The sequence below is a fragment of the Vigna umbellata genome, chromosome 10, assembly GCF_029865625.1.
Source record: "Vigna umbellata cultivar VRB3 chromosome 10, Vumbellata_1.0, whole genome shotgun sequence".
NCBI lineage: Eukaryota > Viridiplantae > Streptophyta > Magnoliopsida > Fabales > Fabaceae > Vigna > Vigna umbellata.
The window spans coordinates 12478071-12491844 of NC_142174.1; the positions used below are offsets into that span (position 1 = coordinate 12478071).

Sequence of the window (13774 nt, forward strand, 5' to 3'; positions counted from 1 at the left end):
TTGCATTTAGAATGAACTTTTTCTTAAAAATAATGCTTGCTAAATATTAAATTGATACTTAAAAACAATTAATTAGATAATAATTTAGTTAATCCAACTTTTAAATTTGATGAACCGTTGTCATAAAGTAATGTGGTTGAATAATTATTTTCACTAAAAAGTGAACATATTTGGATAGATCTCTTTGTGAAGTGTGATCATTTGTCTCTTTGTATATGAATTGAACTTGAGATGTAGATTGTAATAAGGGTCTCACACAACATTAAATGAAAGATTTGCAAATTACGTTGTGACACCTAAGTTATAGTAGATGAAAAAGAATTAGTACAAAGTAAATATTAATATGGAAAGTGACTTGAAAAGTATTTTCTTTTTGTAACCACCCTATCATATAGGTTTTTGTGACCTTATTTTAACGAGAGTTAGAATGTTAAGTTGTATATATTTGGATTGTACTGCTAATAAATATACTAGAGTTAATAGACATTATCGTTGGATTTTATCTATTGTAATAACAAAATAACTAACTATTTGAATGTATACAATAATAATAAATTATAAAATATTTTATATATGGATATAGGTGCAATAGTTCCTATAGATTAAAATCTAAAAACAATATAAATCAAATTACGATGAAAGTTTAATTATAGTAGGGTGAAAGAACTTTTTAAGATATCATGATATTATTTTTTTGTTTAATGTATATTTTTTTTATATGTCACTAATTTTTTTTACTGGATTTCTAACAATTTTTTTTTTCAAATACGAGTTGAGTTTTTTCTTCTATTTTTATTAGAACAAGATATATTTGTTTCTTTTATTTATTTTAACGTTTTTTTTTATCTCAACTAATGTTGGGTCTTATCATAGGATATACTTATTTTCATACGAGTCAAAAATTGGGATAAATTATTAATTCTGATATTATTATTGAAAGTTTTTTTAGTAACATAGTTTAAAAAGATTTACTATTTATGAGTTATGAGTTGTTAAAAAAAAATCATGGCAACCCTTCAACACAAAACTTTAATGCTCAATATTTATATATCTTTCGTTTTTTTAACTTATAATTAGATTTCTAACAAGTTGACCTTATAACTTCCTTAATAATATCATTTATGAATAATTATTGTTAGGAATTACAATAAGACAGAGACGTAGATTTGACTTTCAACATTATTTTCAAAATATAAATTCCTCTTTATACTCAATGGAAATAAGTTTTTTTTATCTTATTCTCACTTTTATTAGAAAATGAATACACCTTTAAGTAATTATTCTAAATATGAACTAAATAATTTTTTATAAAAAACAAATATCATAACAAATAAAATAATATAATATCAAGTATTCAATGTAAAAAAGATATATACTTTTTTACAATATAGAATATCGAAAAAGGAATAATAGTGATATAAATATAAAATAGAAGTATAAAATAACTGGATAAATATGAAATAATTAGTAAAAATATTGAATGGATGTTTTATAAATAAATTACAAAAGTAAAGATGAAAGAAATGTTAATATAACTTCTTTTATCTTTTAATTAATTAATGTAATATTTTGCTTCATATTATGTTATATAAATTATTGTGATTAAGTAATATAAGAAATAACATGTTTATATATATATATATATATATATATATATATATATATATATATATATATATATATATATATATTGAAATAAAATTACTAATTACTTGAATATATAAATCATCACTAGTTATAAAATAATAATTTGTTTATAAGATAATTAAATGAATATATAAGTAGATATGAACACAAGATCATTACACAAAACTTGTTTTTCAATTAGGTGTTTTAAGAAAGTGTGAACTTCTATTGGAAGTGATAAAATTGTTCCAAACCCAACCTATATACCTCACACACGAAGAAGGCATAGTAAATTTGGTAAAAAAAAATTATATATATGCTCAACCATAAATTACTCAAGGACTAGATTTTTGGCAAAGTGGTCTTCAACTTCCTCGTTAGCCTCATCAACATGTACAACGTTCGACGATCCTGTCGAAGTTTGCTCAAGAGTGTGAATTTTTGTCCTTGCTTCTTCTATGATCTGCATTATTTCTTCCACACTCTGGCTTGGTTGGTCCTTTTGTGTTTCCTCGTAACCCCTTCTTTCAGCCTCGATTATCTCCCTCGGCAAGTTCTTCCTAAACCAAAGGTGTTGTTTTATCTCCGACATGGTGATCCTCTTTCAACAAGGATGAAAATAATACAAATCATTAATACACTTCAATTATTACAAATCAAATCACTTGAACACACATGAAAAAGATTAGTCACAAACAAAATGGAGAAATGTTTTATATCAACCATATATTGATAACTTGCAAACATGTTTTCATGACAATTATAAATTTAAGTATGAATTTAGTCAAGTACATTATGGAATGTAGTAAAGTGTTAAAAACTTAAGACAAACTAAATGATGGGTCTTTCAAGGAAAGAGACTCAACAAACACAACACCACCAGTAAGATCTCAACCCAACCAACATAAAAGATTCATATTATTTTTAATTTAAAACTTTAAGACAATAAATTTATGAGTTTTCTATTTTATGTTGCTTAACTTTTTCATTTCTATAAAAAATGAGACTTAGGCTTTGTTCACTTGAATGCATTTGGGAGAGAGGAATTGAATGGATTTGAGAGGATTTGAAGATAATTTTTTTTGTTGTTTATTTGCATGGATTTGGAAGTAGATGAGAGTGGATTTAGAAGTAAATTTTTTAATCTGTCACATCAATCAAATCTTACACTAATTCTTACAAACGTTGCTTCCAAATCCACTTTCACTTACCTCAAAATTCACTCAAATAAATAACAAAAAAAATTATTTTCAAATCCTCTCAAAATCCACTCAATAACTCTCCCCCAAACCCATTCAAGTGAACAAAGAGTTAAACTTACTTGGATTCTCAACAATCTGTCTTACAAGTGAGTTCCTTTCATATTAATACACTTCCCATTCAGTATAAATATTCCTAAGTATCTCTTTTTTTATTTCTACTTAATGTGATACGTTACATTTGAATCTTCAACACTAAACTATAGACATATGATGTTTAGGAATACTTAATCATTCTAATTACAAGTATTTAGCCTCTGTCTGCACATAATCATTTGTAGTTTTGTATATATGACAGTACTAATGATAGTTACGTACCTTGGCAGGATTAGCAACAAAAATAGAAGAGATAAGATGTCTGCACTCCTTAGAAACACGAACATAGTCGGGTATGGCGTATTGAACACTCATAATTCTCTGCCAACGAGAGAATCAGAGTTTAATCTTGCTGCTATAGATCAAAGGTATTAATCATAAAGGATCTCTTTTAAGTCAAGTAAGAGTTCACCCCAATACTCTTTCTGAAATTCTTAGGATCTTCTGGATCTTCAAATGGGTATGCTCCAACTAACATCACATAAAGAGTCACACCACACGACCAAACATCTGCAATCTACAGAATTCCCAATTTGAGACCGAATTAAGCATGTTTTCACATTGTCATGAACTGTTAACTTGATGTGATACAGCAAGCTTCACTTTGCAAAACTATTAAGCGAATTTCACAATACCTTTCCATCATATTCCTTTCGTGACAAAACTTCTGGAGCAATGTATGCAGGAGTTCCAACCGTTGACTTAGGCTGAGAGTGCAGCAAAGCAGACTGCATTTGAATATTAAATTGATTAGGGAATTCAACAGACAAATATATGAAAAAGGTTCACTTTGGTGAGATGTTACAGACCTTGGAGAAACCAAAGTCACAAATTTTAAGTCTAGGAGCTGGATTTCCGTCAAGTAGAGTGTTTTCCAATTTCAGATCTCTATGACATATTTGCTGCAGCAGGATACATGATATGATATTACACAAAGGCTTTAAATGGACAACATCAAAATTTTCTGAATGCCTACATACCATGGAATGACAATAGCTAACTCCAGATATCAGTTGCTGGAAGAAAAATCTTGCCTGCGATAAAGGGAATTCATCAAAACCATCACTTGTACTTACAGAGGACACTACACACACACAACCAAGTGATCAACCTCATCTTCACTCAATCGACCAGCATTGCATATCCTCTCGAAGAGTTCACCTCCAGCAGCATACTCCAAGACAATAGCTAAATGAGTATGGGTCAGAAATACCTGCAGAAAAAATCTGACTTCCAGAATGAGTATACAACTTCAGAGAGCTCTCAATAGATTCTATAATGAGTTACACCTGCATTTCTTTATGAGCCAATAACATCAATGAACTACACAGTTTTGTTTTGTTTATATTCTAAAGTCAAGTCTGAAGCAGAAGTAGAAGCTGTGTTTGTATGAAAGCTGTAAGAGCAAAACATTCTTACAACTATCACATAACTTTAAAAAAAAATCCTACTCAAGGAACAGCTTGAGAACGGAAACAAACTCTTACCTCTTTGAACCTAATAATATTCGGATGCCTTAGAGATCGGTGGTTTACTATCTCCCTTTGGACATTCGCATCAATCTGAAACGGCAAACATAACTTACTCAGAGGAATGTAAGATGAGAACGAATTTGGGAAAAAAATTCAGAAAACAAAAAATGTGAGGTTGATCCAAGGATAAGGAGGATAAGGTGAGATGAGCTAGTTATTTTGAAACAGTGGTCATGAACAAAATTGATAAATATCTTTCTGACACAATGAGATCCGAAAAGCGTCAAGGCAGAATGCAAAGCAGAAGAGAAATCTGAATAAGTCAAATTGAGATTCCTCAAGGAAAAACTGAATCATCAAATGTTTGATAAAATTTCATGACCTTTTTTCCTCTTTCTATGTATTTGATAGCAACAAGTTCCCCTGTCTTCTTGTCTTTGGCCAACCTTGCCACTCCAAAGTTCCCCGAACCAAGCTCCTTCAGAGTCTCGTATCGTTCTTCTTCCATATCCACTCTCACCAAAGCCTCAAATCAGACCAAACCTTTTCACAATAGAAAACCCAAATAAGGAAATGGATATGGCTTTATATACTCTTTATCACCCTACATTAAAAGTCCAATGAGGCCAAATATAATAAACAGTTACACAAGGAAAACAAAGAAGACTAAATAAAATCGAAAGGCAACAGGGAAAGAAGCATGTGCAAATCAATGGAGGCAGGTAAGCGGAAAATAGTTAAAACTCAATAAAAAGAACTCACCGTCTTTACTCGTTCTTCAACTGTAAAAGCAATTTATGTTCATTATTTTTAGGTATAAATTCTTAGTTCTGAGTACCAAGTACGGTGCTGAGGTTTGATCAAAACAGTGTAAAAGACAAGGACATATTCAAGAGGCAAAAGTAAAGTTTACTCCAAAGAAATTAGTCGCTGCTAGCAAGCTAACTGTCCATTACGACATCCTCGTTCACACCAAAGACAAGGAGTGGCATTTATATGTGATTGTTACATAAATAGATGGACAAGAAGATAGGGGGATTCATTACATACCAAAATTTGTTAATCATTGGTAACTGATAATGATGATCACTCCAATCCAACCAACATACATGTCGTGAGAAAAAACCAAAAAAAAAGAAGATTTTTAAGTGTAGACGGTAGTATGAGCCATACCCAAAAGAAAATGAGAATGGGTTGTCGGATAAAAAATATAGATGAGAGAAATATAAATTAGGTGTGAAACATAATCCTGTAAGGTTTATCAAGTTATATTAACATAACATTTTAAACATTAAGTGCATAGGTTAAAGACTTTAATTTAAAATTAATGGGTTACCAAATTTGTAAACAAACTGAACAACTTAATTGTTATGTATTGTTAATATAAAAATTTGCATTGTTCTTTTAAAAGGTATCTTAGTATTCTAAAAATTAATCTTTAATTTTATTTTATGAATCTTTTCAAGTCAGAAAAAAAAACTATAATAATTGAAGCGAATACGATATTTTTCTTAATTTGTAAAGAGAGAAAAAAAGAATAATGTTAAAATATAAAATAAAGAAAAAGAATATATTTAAGCGTGCGTACGCTGGAATGGAGGGCATGATAAGGTTGCTTTCGCTTTGAAATTTGGAGAATAACGTTCCCGCGGCACTGGGTCCCACCTGATTAAGCTTTCTTCTACTTATTATTTTTTCATAACATTGACGTTTTTATTTTATTTTATTTTAAAGTCAATGCGAACACACCATAAATAGATTCATCTCCGCCGTTAAATTTGTTGTAACGTGTTTATCTGAACGACCCACAAAGCAACTCCAGTTATAACAGTTGGTTTTTTCACATCCATCACGAATAAAAAGAGTATAAATATTAAACAAACACACACATATATATATTTGAATTCATTTAAACTCCGAAAAAATATCTCAGATAATTTAATTCTCTTTTTGAGAATAGTTCCAATGAGAATTCCCTTTTAATCCATGTGTACGAAAACATATTAAAATAATTATTGGTAAGTACTTCAAAAGAGATTAATATATAAAAAAATCTTAGGCTTCACCTCACCGGTGGGTTGGTGAGCCATCAAATCAAATTAGAATTTTGAAAAATAAAGAAGAATCAGTCTTCGTCTAATTCGACGCATGGCTCACGGTATTCCGTTTTTGAATTTTTTAATGTTAACATAAATTTGTTCTCTTACTACTATTTAAGGTCTTAGTATTTTTTTTTAGTTATTTATAATTTTGGATCATATTCTTTAATTATCTTCAATTTCTAGTTAATTTTTTTTAAATAGGAATGTGTTGAGGAAAAAAAGAGAGGCGCTACTTTAGTACTACGAATAATACTAAATAATTTATGAAAAATCAATTTTTATGGTTAAATAAAAGCTACTATCAAAAGTTAAAAGAAAGACCGCACGCATACTTTACATGTTCGGAAACTGAAAACACCATTTTGTCCGACAGTTATTATTTTTACAAATTATTTCAAGAAATTAACGAAAAAGTAATATTAATATATATTTAGTAACACTCTACCATACCACATAGCAAAGAAATAAATTATGTATACCAATAAAGTATAAAAATACGAAAATTTTTGCATAAAAGTATACAAAGCACGAGAATTGTGAAAATTATTGTTTGAAAATTCAAGTATAAGTCTAAGTCTCACGTTCGATAAAAATTAAAAAATAAAACACTATTATGCCGATTAATACATTACTTTAAACTTTTGAGTAAAAAGTTATGTCAATCTTTTATATGATTAGAAATAGATCTCATTGATATTGTGTCTCTCTAGTGAACTTCCTTCTTAATAGACCCAACTTTATTCCTAAATAGGATAGTTAAAAATTAAATTTATGATTTAAAAAAAATCTTAATTTAAGAAGTAAGTCTAACAACTTGCCTATTAATAAAGATGATTGATTTATATATAACCATTTCATAACTGTTTTTTTACGTGGACACATTTTCTTACTCATTTTACTTGTTTTAATATAATTCTTTTTCATTATCTTAAGTTTTAAATTTATAATTATTTTTTAAATTTAATTAACTACTTTCAATAAACAAAATTATTTATAATAAAATTATAAAAATTATCTTATTCATTCAAAAATTATGATAAAAAATATTTTTTTATTATCATATATAATAATAGAACTGAATACAGACACATTTCTTACACTGCTTTTAAATAATGAAATATGAATTTTGTTGTTGGATTTTACAATTAATGTGGTAAGTTATTGTATAGTTGTCTAGTTTGTTTTTAAGATTATGTAATTGGTTATGATTTGTCTTAAATGGTTTTGGTTGGCCATTGCCAACCTTACTTAGGTTGAGGACAATAATGGCACCAACACCCCTTCTATAAATCTACTCTTAGATTTCACTTTCTTCTCTTTATATTCTATTAGTAATATTGTACCAATGGCCACATATTTAGTTAAAACATCAAACGCCAATTTTGGTGGCCAAGTTTTCAAGCTGGTGAGTCTTTTCTCCCATGTCATTCTTGCACGACACTATGTCCCAAAATTCGTGTTCTTTCATGACACATGAAATGTTTTATCGAGATTATTATGTTTTGCTTAGGGTTTCACGTTCATTGGTATTAGGTTTTTGTGCGTGCATGACGAGAATGTCTCAAAATTTAACGGATCTTATTTTGTTTCCGTTTGACAATTGCATCATCTGTTTACTGGGTTTTATATAAATTAGCATGTGTTTCCTTGTTTGATGTATGAGTTAGCGATACGATTCTGGTTATGGAATGCTTAATTTATACAATATTATTGATCAAATCTGTGAAATTGTTGTTTTTATGAGTTTGTTACATCTGCGCGTTTTTTTTTCCAGAACGAGAAACCTATAACATGTTAGTGATTGATCGTTCATACTTTCTCGTAAATGTCCATGTTGTCTTGATAAGTCAATGCTCAAAATCATCTTTTTTTCCTGCAATGTTTTTCTTTTTTTAACAAACAATTCAGAAATTGTCGTTTATAACGTACACTCAGCCATGTTTTTGTGTGATCAAATATCATGTGATGCTTAATCTATTTTGATCTGCTCCATACAATGTTAATTGACGTAATAATGTTGATTTATTATTGACTATTTTCTTCTTGTGATGTTTGAATCTGGGTTTGCAATTGGAAATTTCAAGATGTTTTAGCAACATATTCAACTAATGCTCGAACACATACTCTAGTACGTGTTCAGTTGCTTATAATATTCCCTTCATAAATGGGTTGTTTTCACTCCAAAGTTAGGGAGATTCCCATGGAAGATCCGTTTGCTCTTGCGTCAGAGACAGCTTGTAAGTTTTTTTTTTTAATGATCAATATTACAAAATTATGATTCTTCCACAATTGTAACATTGTTATTTGATTGTTATCAAGACAAAACCAAACCTTATTTATGGGAAAATAAATTGATGTTGTTACTGCACATGTCATGTAGATCAAAACAAAATAAAGTGACCGTGAGATGCATTTTTTTTTCAATTGTTTAACCTATATTTCACACACATATATATAGACACTCTTATAGATTTAACTTATTTGTTAATTTTTGGTTTCTCAGTTAGTGTAAGTGATGTTGAAGCACTATATGAGCTGTTTAAGAACATTAGCAGGTCAGTCACCGATGATGGGCTGATAAGCAAGGTAACACATAAAATTTCTATTTTTTTTATAACATGTTAGAAGTCTTACATTAACTAAAGATAAGGTCAATTCATAATTTATAAGTGGATGCAAACCTCATTCTATAAGTTGGTTTTGTGTGATTGAGTTAAACTTAAAGTTTAATATTAACCCAATAACTGTGTGTTACTATGTTTGAATATTTTCTTTAATAATGACACTATTTTCCAAAATAACCTATTAAAGGGAATTATTTGATTCTATCTTTCTTAACTGACACACTTTAAAAGAAATTCAATATACAAAACATACTTTACATCTTAATTAATAACTCAATATATACATACATATATATATATACATACATATATATATATACATACATATATATATATATATATATATATATATATATATATATATATATATATATATATATATTTGTTACATTATAGTTGGTCTGACAATGAGAATAAGTATTCTTTTGCAGGAGGAATTTCAACTGGCAATTTTTAATAATAAGAAGAAGGAAAACCTCTTTACGAGTCGGGTACTTTACAATATTTGTTTTCTTTTTTAAATATTTGTTCCATTATAGTTAATATTGTTTGCAAATTCACCACATATCTTTAAATAAATGTTTTGTAATACAAGTAGTGTAATTTTATTTTATTTTTGGAAAATCTTTTGTACTATAATTCAGAACTCATAATAGCTAATCCTTCTAATTACTATTAGATTCATTTAATTAAATGGATAACTTATAATTACTTCTCTTAACAATTTTTTCAACATGCAGATCTTTGATTTGTTTGATGTCAAAAAGAAAGGAGCGATTGACTTTGGTGATTTCGTCAGAGCACTCAATGTTTTTCACCCATCTGCACCAATGGAAGTCAAAATAGACTGTAAATAAGTTGAATCAAAACCTGTTTAATTAATCTTAATCTTTTGGTTTATCCTTAAAGCAACTGATATAATTTTTCCTGTGAGTTTTCTTGCAGTTTCGTTTAAGCTGTACGATTTAGATAACACAGGATTCATAGAGCGTCATGAGGTATAAGATGCTAATCATTTTCTGCCATGCATTCTTTATATAAATGAAATTAATTTCAATCTAAATGTTCTTAATTATATACATAATTTATCTATGCTATGATTTTTGGCAGGTCAAGCAAATGATAAATGCACTTCTATGTGAAGCGGAAATTAAGTTGTCAGAGGAAACGATAGAAACAATTATTAACAAGGTGAGTTTAACGTTTGTTAAAAACGCTTAAGCTTTCGTATTACTTTTATTAATACCCTCTTAATCTTTCATTACCTATGTCAAAATTAAAAAAATTAAAATGTTCTGACATTTTATTTTTATGAGCAGACTTTCATGGATGCTGATCCTAATCAAGATGGGAAAATAGACAAATATGAGTGGAAAAACTTCGTTTATGAAAACCCTTCATTGTTGAAAGTTATGACGTTACCCTACTTGAGGTATGTTGAAATAACTTTTTTATTAAAAAAAATTCAATCACTTTTGTTTAAAAATTGTAATTATTATTTTTTAATTCGTGAATTATGAAAATAATGCAGGGACGTGACAACTGCTTTTCCAAGTTTTGTGTTTCATTCAAAGGTGGAGGATGAAATTGCAGAATGAGGGCTTATTGTGGTTCAATAATTACTTAGTAGTGCGTTGACTTTAACTTACTTATTTTGGTTGTTGTTTTCTTTTTGTCTCTCTCAAAATAATGAATTTAGACTACTCTAATTTTTTATATTATTTTCAATAAATTGCAATCAATAATAAAATATATATATAGAAAATATATTTCTAATTAACACCAAATTTTATTTTATTTAAACTGGTTGCATGCCAAAAAAAAGTGGAAAAATGAAGTTAAGACAGGAAAATATAAAAAAATGCTGACAAAAAGATAAAATTCACTGGCTGTCGAAAACTGGTAAATTTATTGATTTTTACAATAAACACTTTACTTTTATGATAAAAGCAAAATACATTTTGAAAAATATATTTTTAAGGAAAATCACTACCCATTTTGAAACAATTTTTGGCTAGTTTTATCTAATTGTTCAGATTTTGCTTTTTGTTGTTTTAATGTATTGGACACAAGACCGATTTCACCAAATATCTTATTCAATGATAGTATAATTCTCAACCTGATGATTTAAAATCAAAAGGTGATATTATGTTGACTGTAGTTTTAAAATTATATAAAAAAAATTAATAATATTATTACGTTGTTTTATTCATTTCACCAGGTAACTTTTTTTCTTACTTTTTATAATTATTTTTAGGAATTGATTTCCTTTTATTTTCTTTTTCTTCGTGCTTTAAATATATTTTGGAATAATCTATATTTCACTCTTTCTTCCCTTTTAAGTTTTTGTCTTATGTAAATAAGAAATGTATTTATTGTTCGAGTGGCGAACTAAAATACCCAAGTAACAATTTGTTCTACAAATTAAGAGAACATAATACTAAGTGATATTATTATTACTCAAAAAACATATGTTTCATTGTTTACAATTTGTTATTCAAATAACAGTAAAATGCATTCTATATTTTTTTTAGTTGTATTGATTAGGCAAACATATTTCCATTAAACAATATGATATGATTTTAATGGTATTTTCAATTATAATTCATATATAATTGTATTTTATATGGTATACCTTGTTTTTACTATTGAAGGTCGATTAAGCATTGTAAACTAATAAATGTGAGTGGTAATTATTGAAATAGTTGTAATATATAATTTTATATTTAAATTTGTACTTATAACTTTAATTATATCACGAAAACACAGTGAAAAAATGACATATTTGTACACGATTTTTTCTTGAATATCTGTAAAAGTTATTCTAATTTCATTTATGATAATAAGATACATTAAATATAAATAAGGGTGTAGTAAATGATAAAAATATCTTAGAGTCACCTGTATCAGGTTTGACCGCAGTTTGTATTTATTCAGAAAAAGAATTCATTTGAAATACTATAAAAAGAACATTTTTAAAGATATCATATTTATTAATTATTATTGCATTTATTATTTAATACATATCTAACTTGTAAAAGTGTTTCTATACACGTGATGATCTTACTTATCTAAAAGATTTCGATCAAGTAAGAAGAAACTTTTAACATGTGTATTTTATTTGAACAAATATAATTTTAATATACAATTATATAATTCGTTTATTAAATTTATATATGGAGTTTATGAACTTTTAATAAGAAAAAAATTCTAATATTATACTTTAATGAGGTAATGATAAAATTATATATTTTGTGTTTCACTTGCTTTAAATGTTATATAAGTTATAGTACACTTGTTATGTATGTTCTGATTTGTATGGTAATTATGTCTTATTATAAACATGAACAGATAACGATAATAATAACCAAAATACTGACTTAAACATTACATTGTAGTTTTCTAATGTTTTTATATAGTTTATAATAAAGGTATCTTATGATTTTTTTAAATTATTTTATTTAAAATAAGTTATACTCTGTCCGTTTCTATCATCCATTATATAATGTAGTTTTTTTTAATAAGAAACTATTTAGTATCTATTAAAGTATTTATGATATAAAAATATGAAATAAATTTTATTATCTCAACCTTTTGAAATAATTATGGAATTTCTCAATGTCGTTTTTTTTTTAATTTCACATTATTAATAAGCACTCTGTTTTTTTATTTCAGGTCAATTGAATTTAAGTGTATATCTTTACCTTCTTCTTAGTTTGTAAAGTTTGAAAGCCAACGTTTTTGTTGAACTGGTTTTCAGTGACATAATTAATAGACTTTCTATGTTTTGTAAAAGAAATGAGACGATTCTTCCCGTACATACTTTTTATATTACACCTTTTTTCTGTTTTTACATCATAATCAATTAAATACATATAATATAAAATTACTCTAAGATTAAGATCATGAGTTATAAATTTTTAATTAATGTTAAATTTCGAAAATAATAATTAAATAGATAAATAAACATTTCAAAGTTATAAAAGTGATCAATTTAAGTAACCATACATCAGTTAAAAATTTAAAACTATTAGTTTCATTAAAATCCTCTTAGATTATGTGGATATTATAATTCACTATTGATGGAATGCTGTTTAATTTGTTGAACAAGTGTTTGAACTCAAACAAACTTAATTACTCAAAAACAAAAATCTACAGTAGAGAAGAAAACTACCAAATATGTCATTCATCCCAACTCTTATAAAATTACATGCACCACAAATTCTGATTGAATAATTTCATAACCAATTATTACTGGTTTTATTTTATTGATAATTCTCAATTGTCCCTGTGTAAATATTGGATAGGAAATTGCTTTTTTCACTTTCATAATTACTTTTATGCATATTTTAATAACGCAAATTATTTTTTAAGAATTTCAAATTTCAAATTAAAAATTTTATTCTAAATTATATAAAATTAAGGATTAAATATTTTTTTTTTAATTTTAAGTAAAATTAAAACTAGTTCATTTTTAAAAAAGTTATCCAATTTAGTTTTTTAATTTTATAAATATGTAACCAAATTTTAATAAGTTTATTTGATGTTTGAAATATAATTTTTTTAATATAAATTCAAAAATATATTTGAAACAT

At 26.9% G+C, this 13774-nt stretch overlaps 2 protein-coding genes across 2 annotated transcripts; one reads left to right on the forward strand and one right to left on the reverse strand.

The window, feature by feature from the left end:
* Positions 1–1802: 1802 nt before the first annotated feature.
* On the reverse strand, positions 1803–5108 carry LOC124837340 (serine/threonine-protein kinase SRK2A-like). Its single transcript, XM_047312673.2, has 9 exons — positions 4836–5108; positions 4469–4543; positions 4093–4194; positions 3962–4015; positions 3791–3883; positions 3617–3709; positions 3394–3498; positions 3204–3302; positions 1803–2227 (listed from the first exon to the last, which is right to left on the reverse strand). The coding sequence occupies exons 1-9, from the start codon at positions 4959–4961 to the stop codon at positions 1958–1960; spliced, it is 1017 nt and encodes a 338-aa protein (XP_047168629.1). The 5' UTR covers positions 4962–5108; the 3' UTR covers positions 1803–1957.
* Positions 5109–8719: 3611 nt separating this feature from the next.
* LOC148191927 (calcineurin B-like protein 1) lies at positions 8720–10887 on the forward strand. Its single transcript, XM_088100729.1, has 8 exons — positions 8720–8792; positions 9059–9141; positions 9611–9670; positions 9920–10028; positions 10125–10177; positions 10290–10370; positions 10499–10611; positions 10711–10887. Exons 1-8 carry the CDS (start codon positions 8720–8722, stop codon positions 10775–10777), a joined length of 639 nt encoding a protein of 212 aa, XP_087956855.1. The 3' UTR covers positions 10778–10887.
* The last annotated feature ends 2887 nt before the right edge of the window (positions 10888–13774 follow it).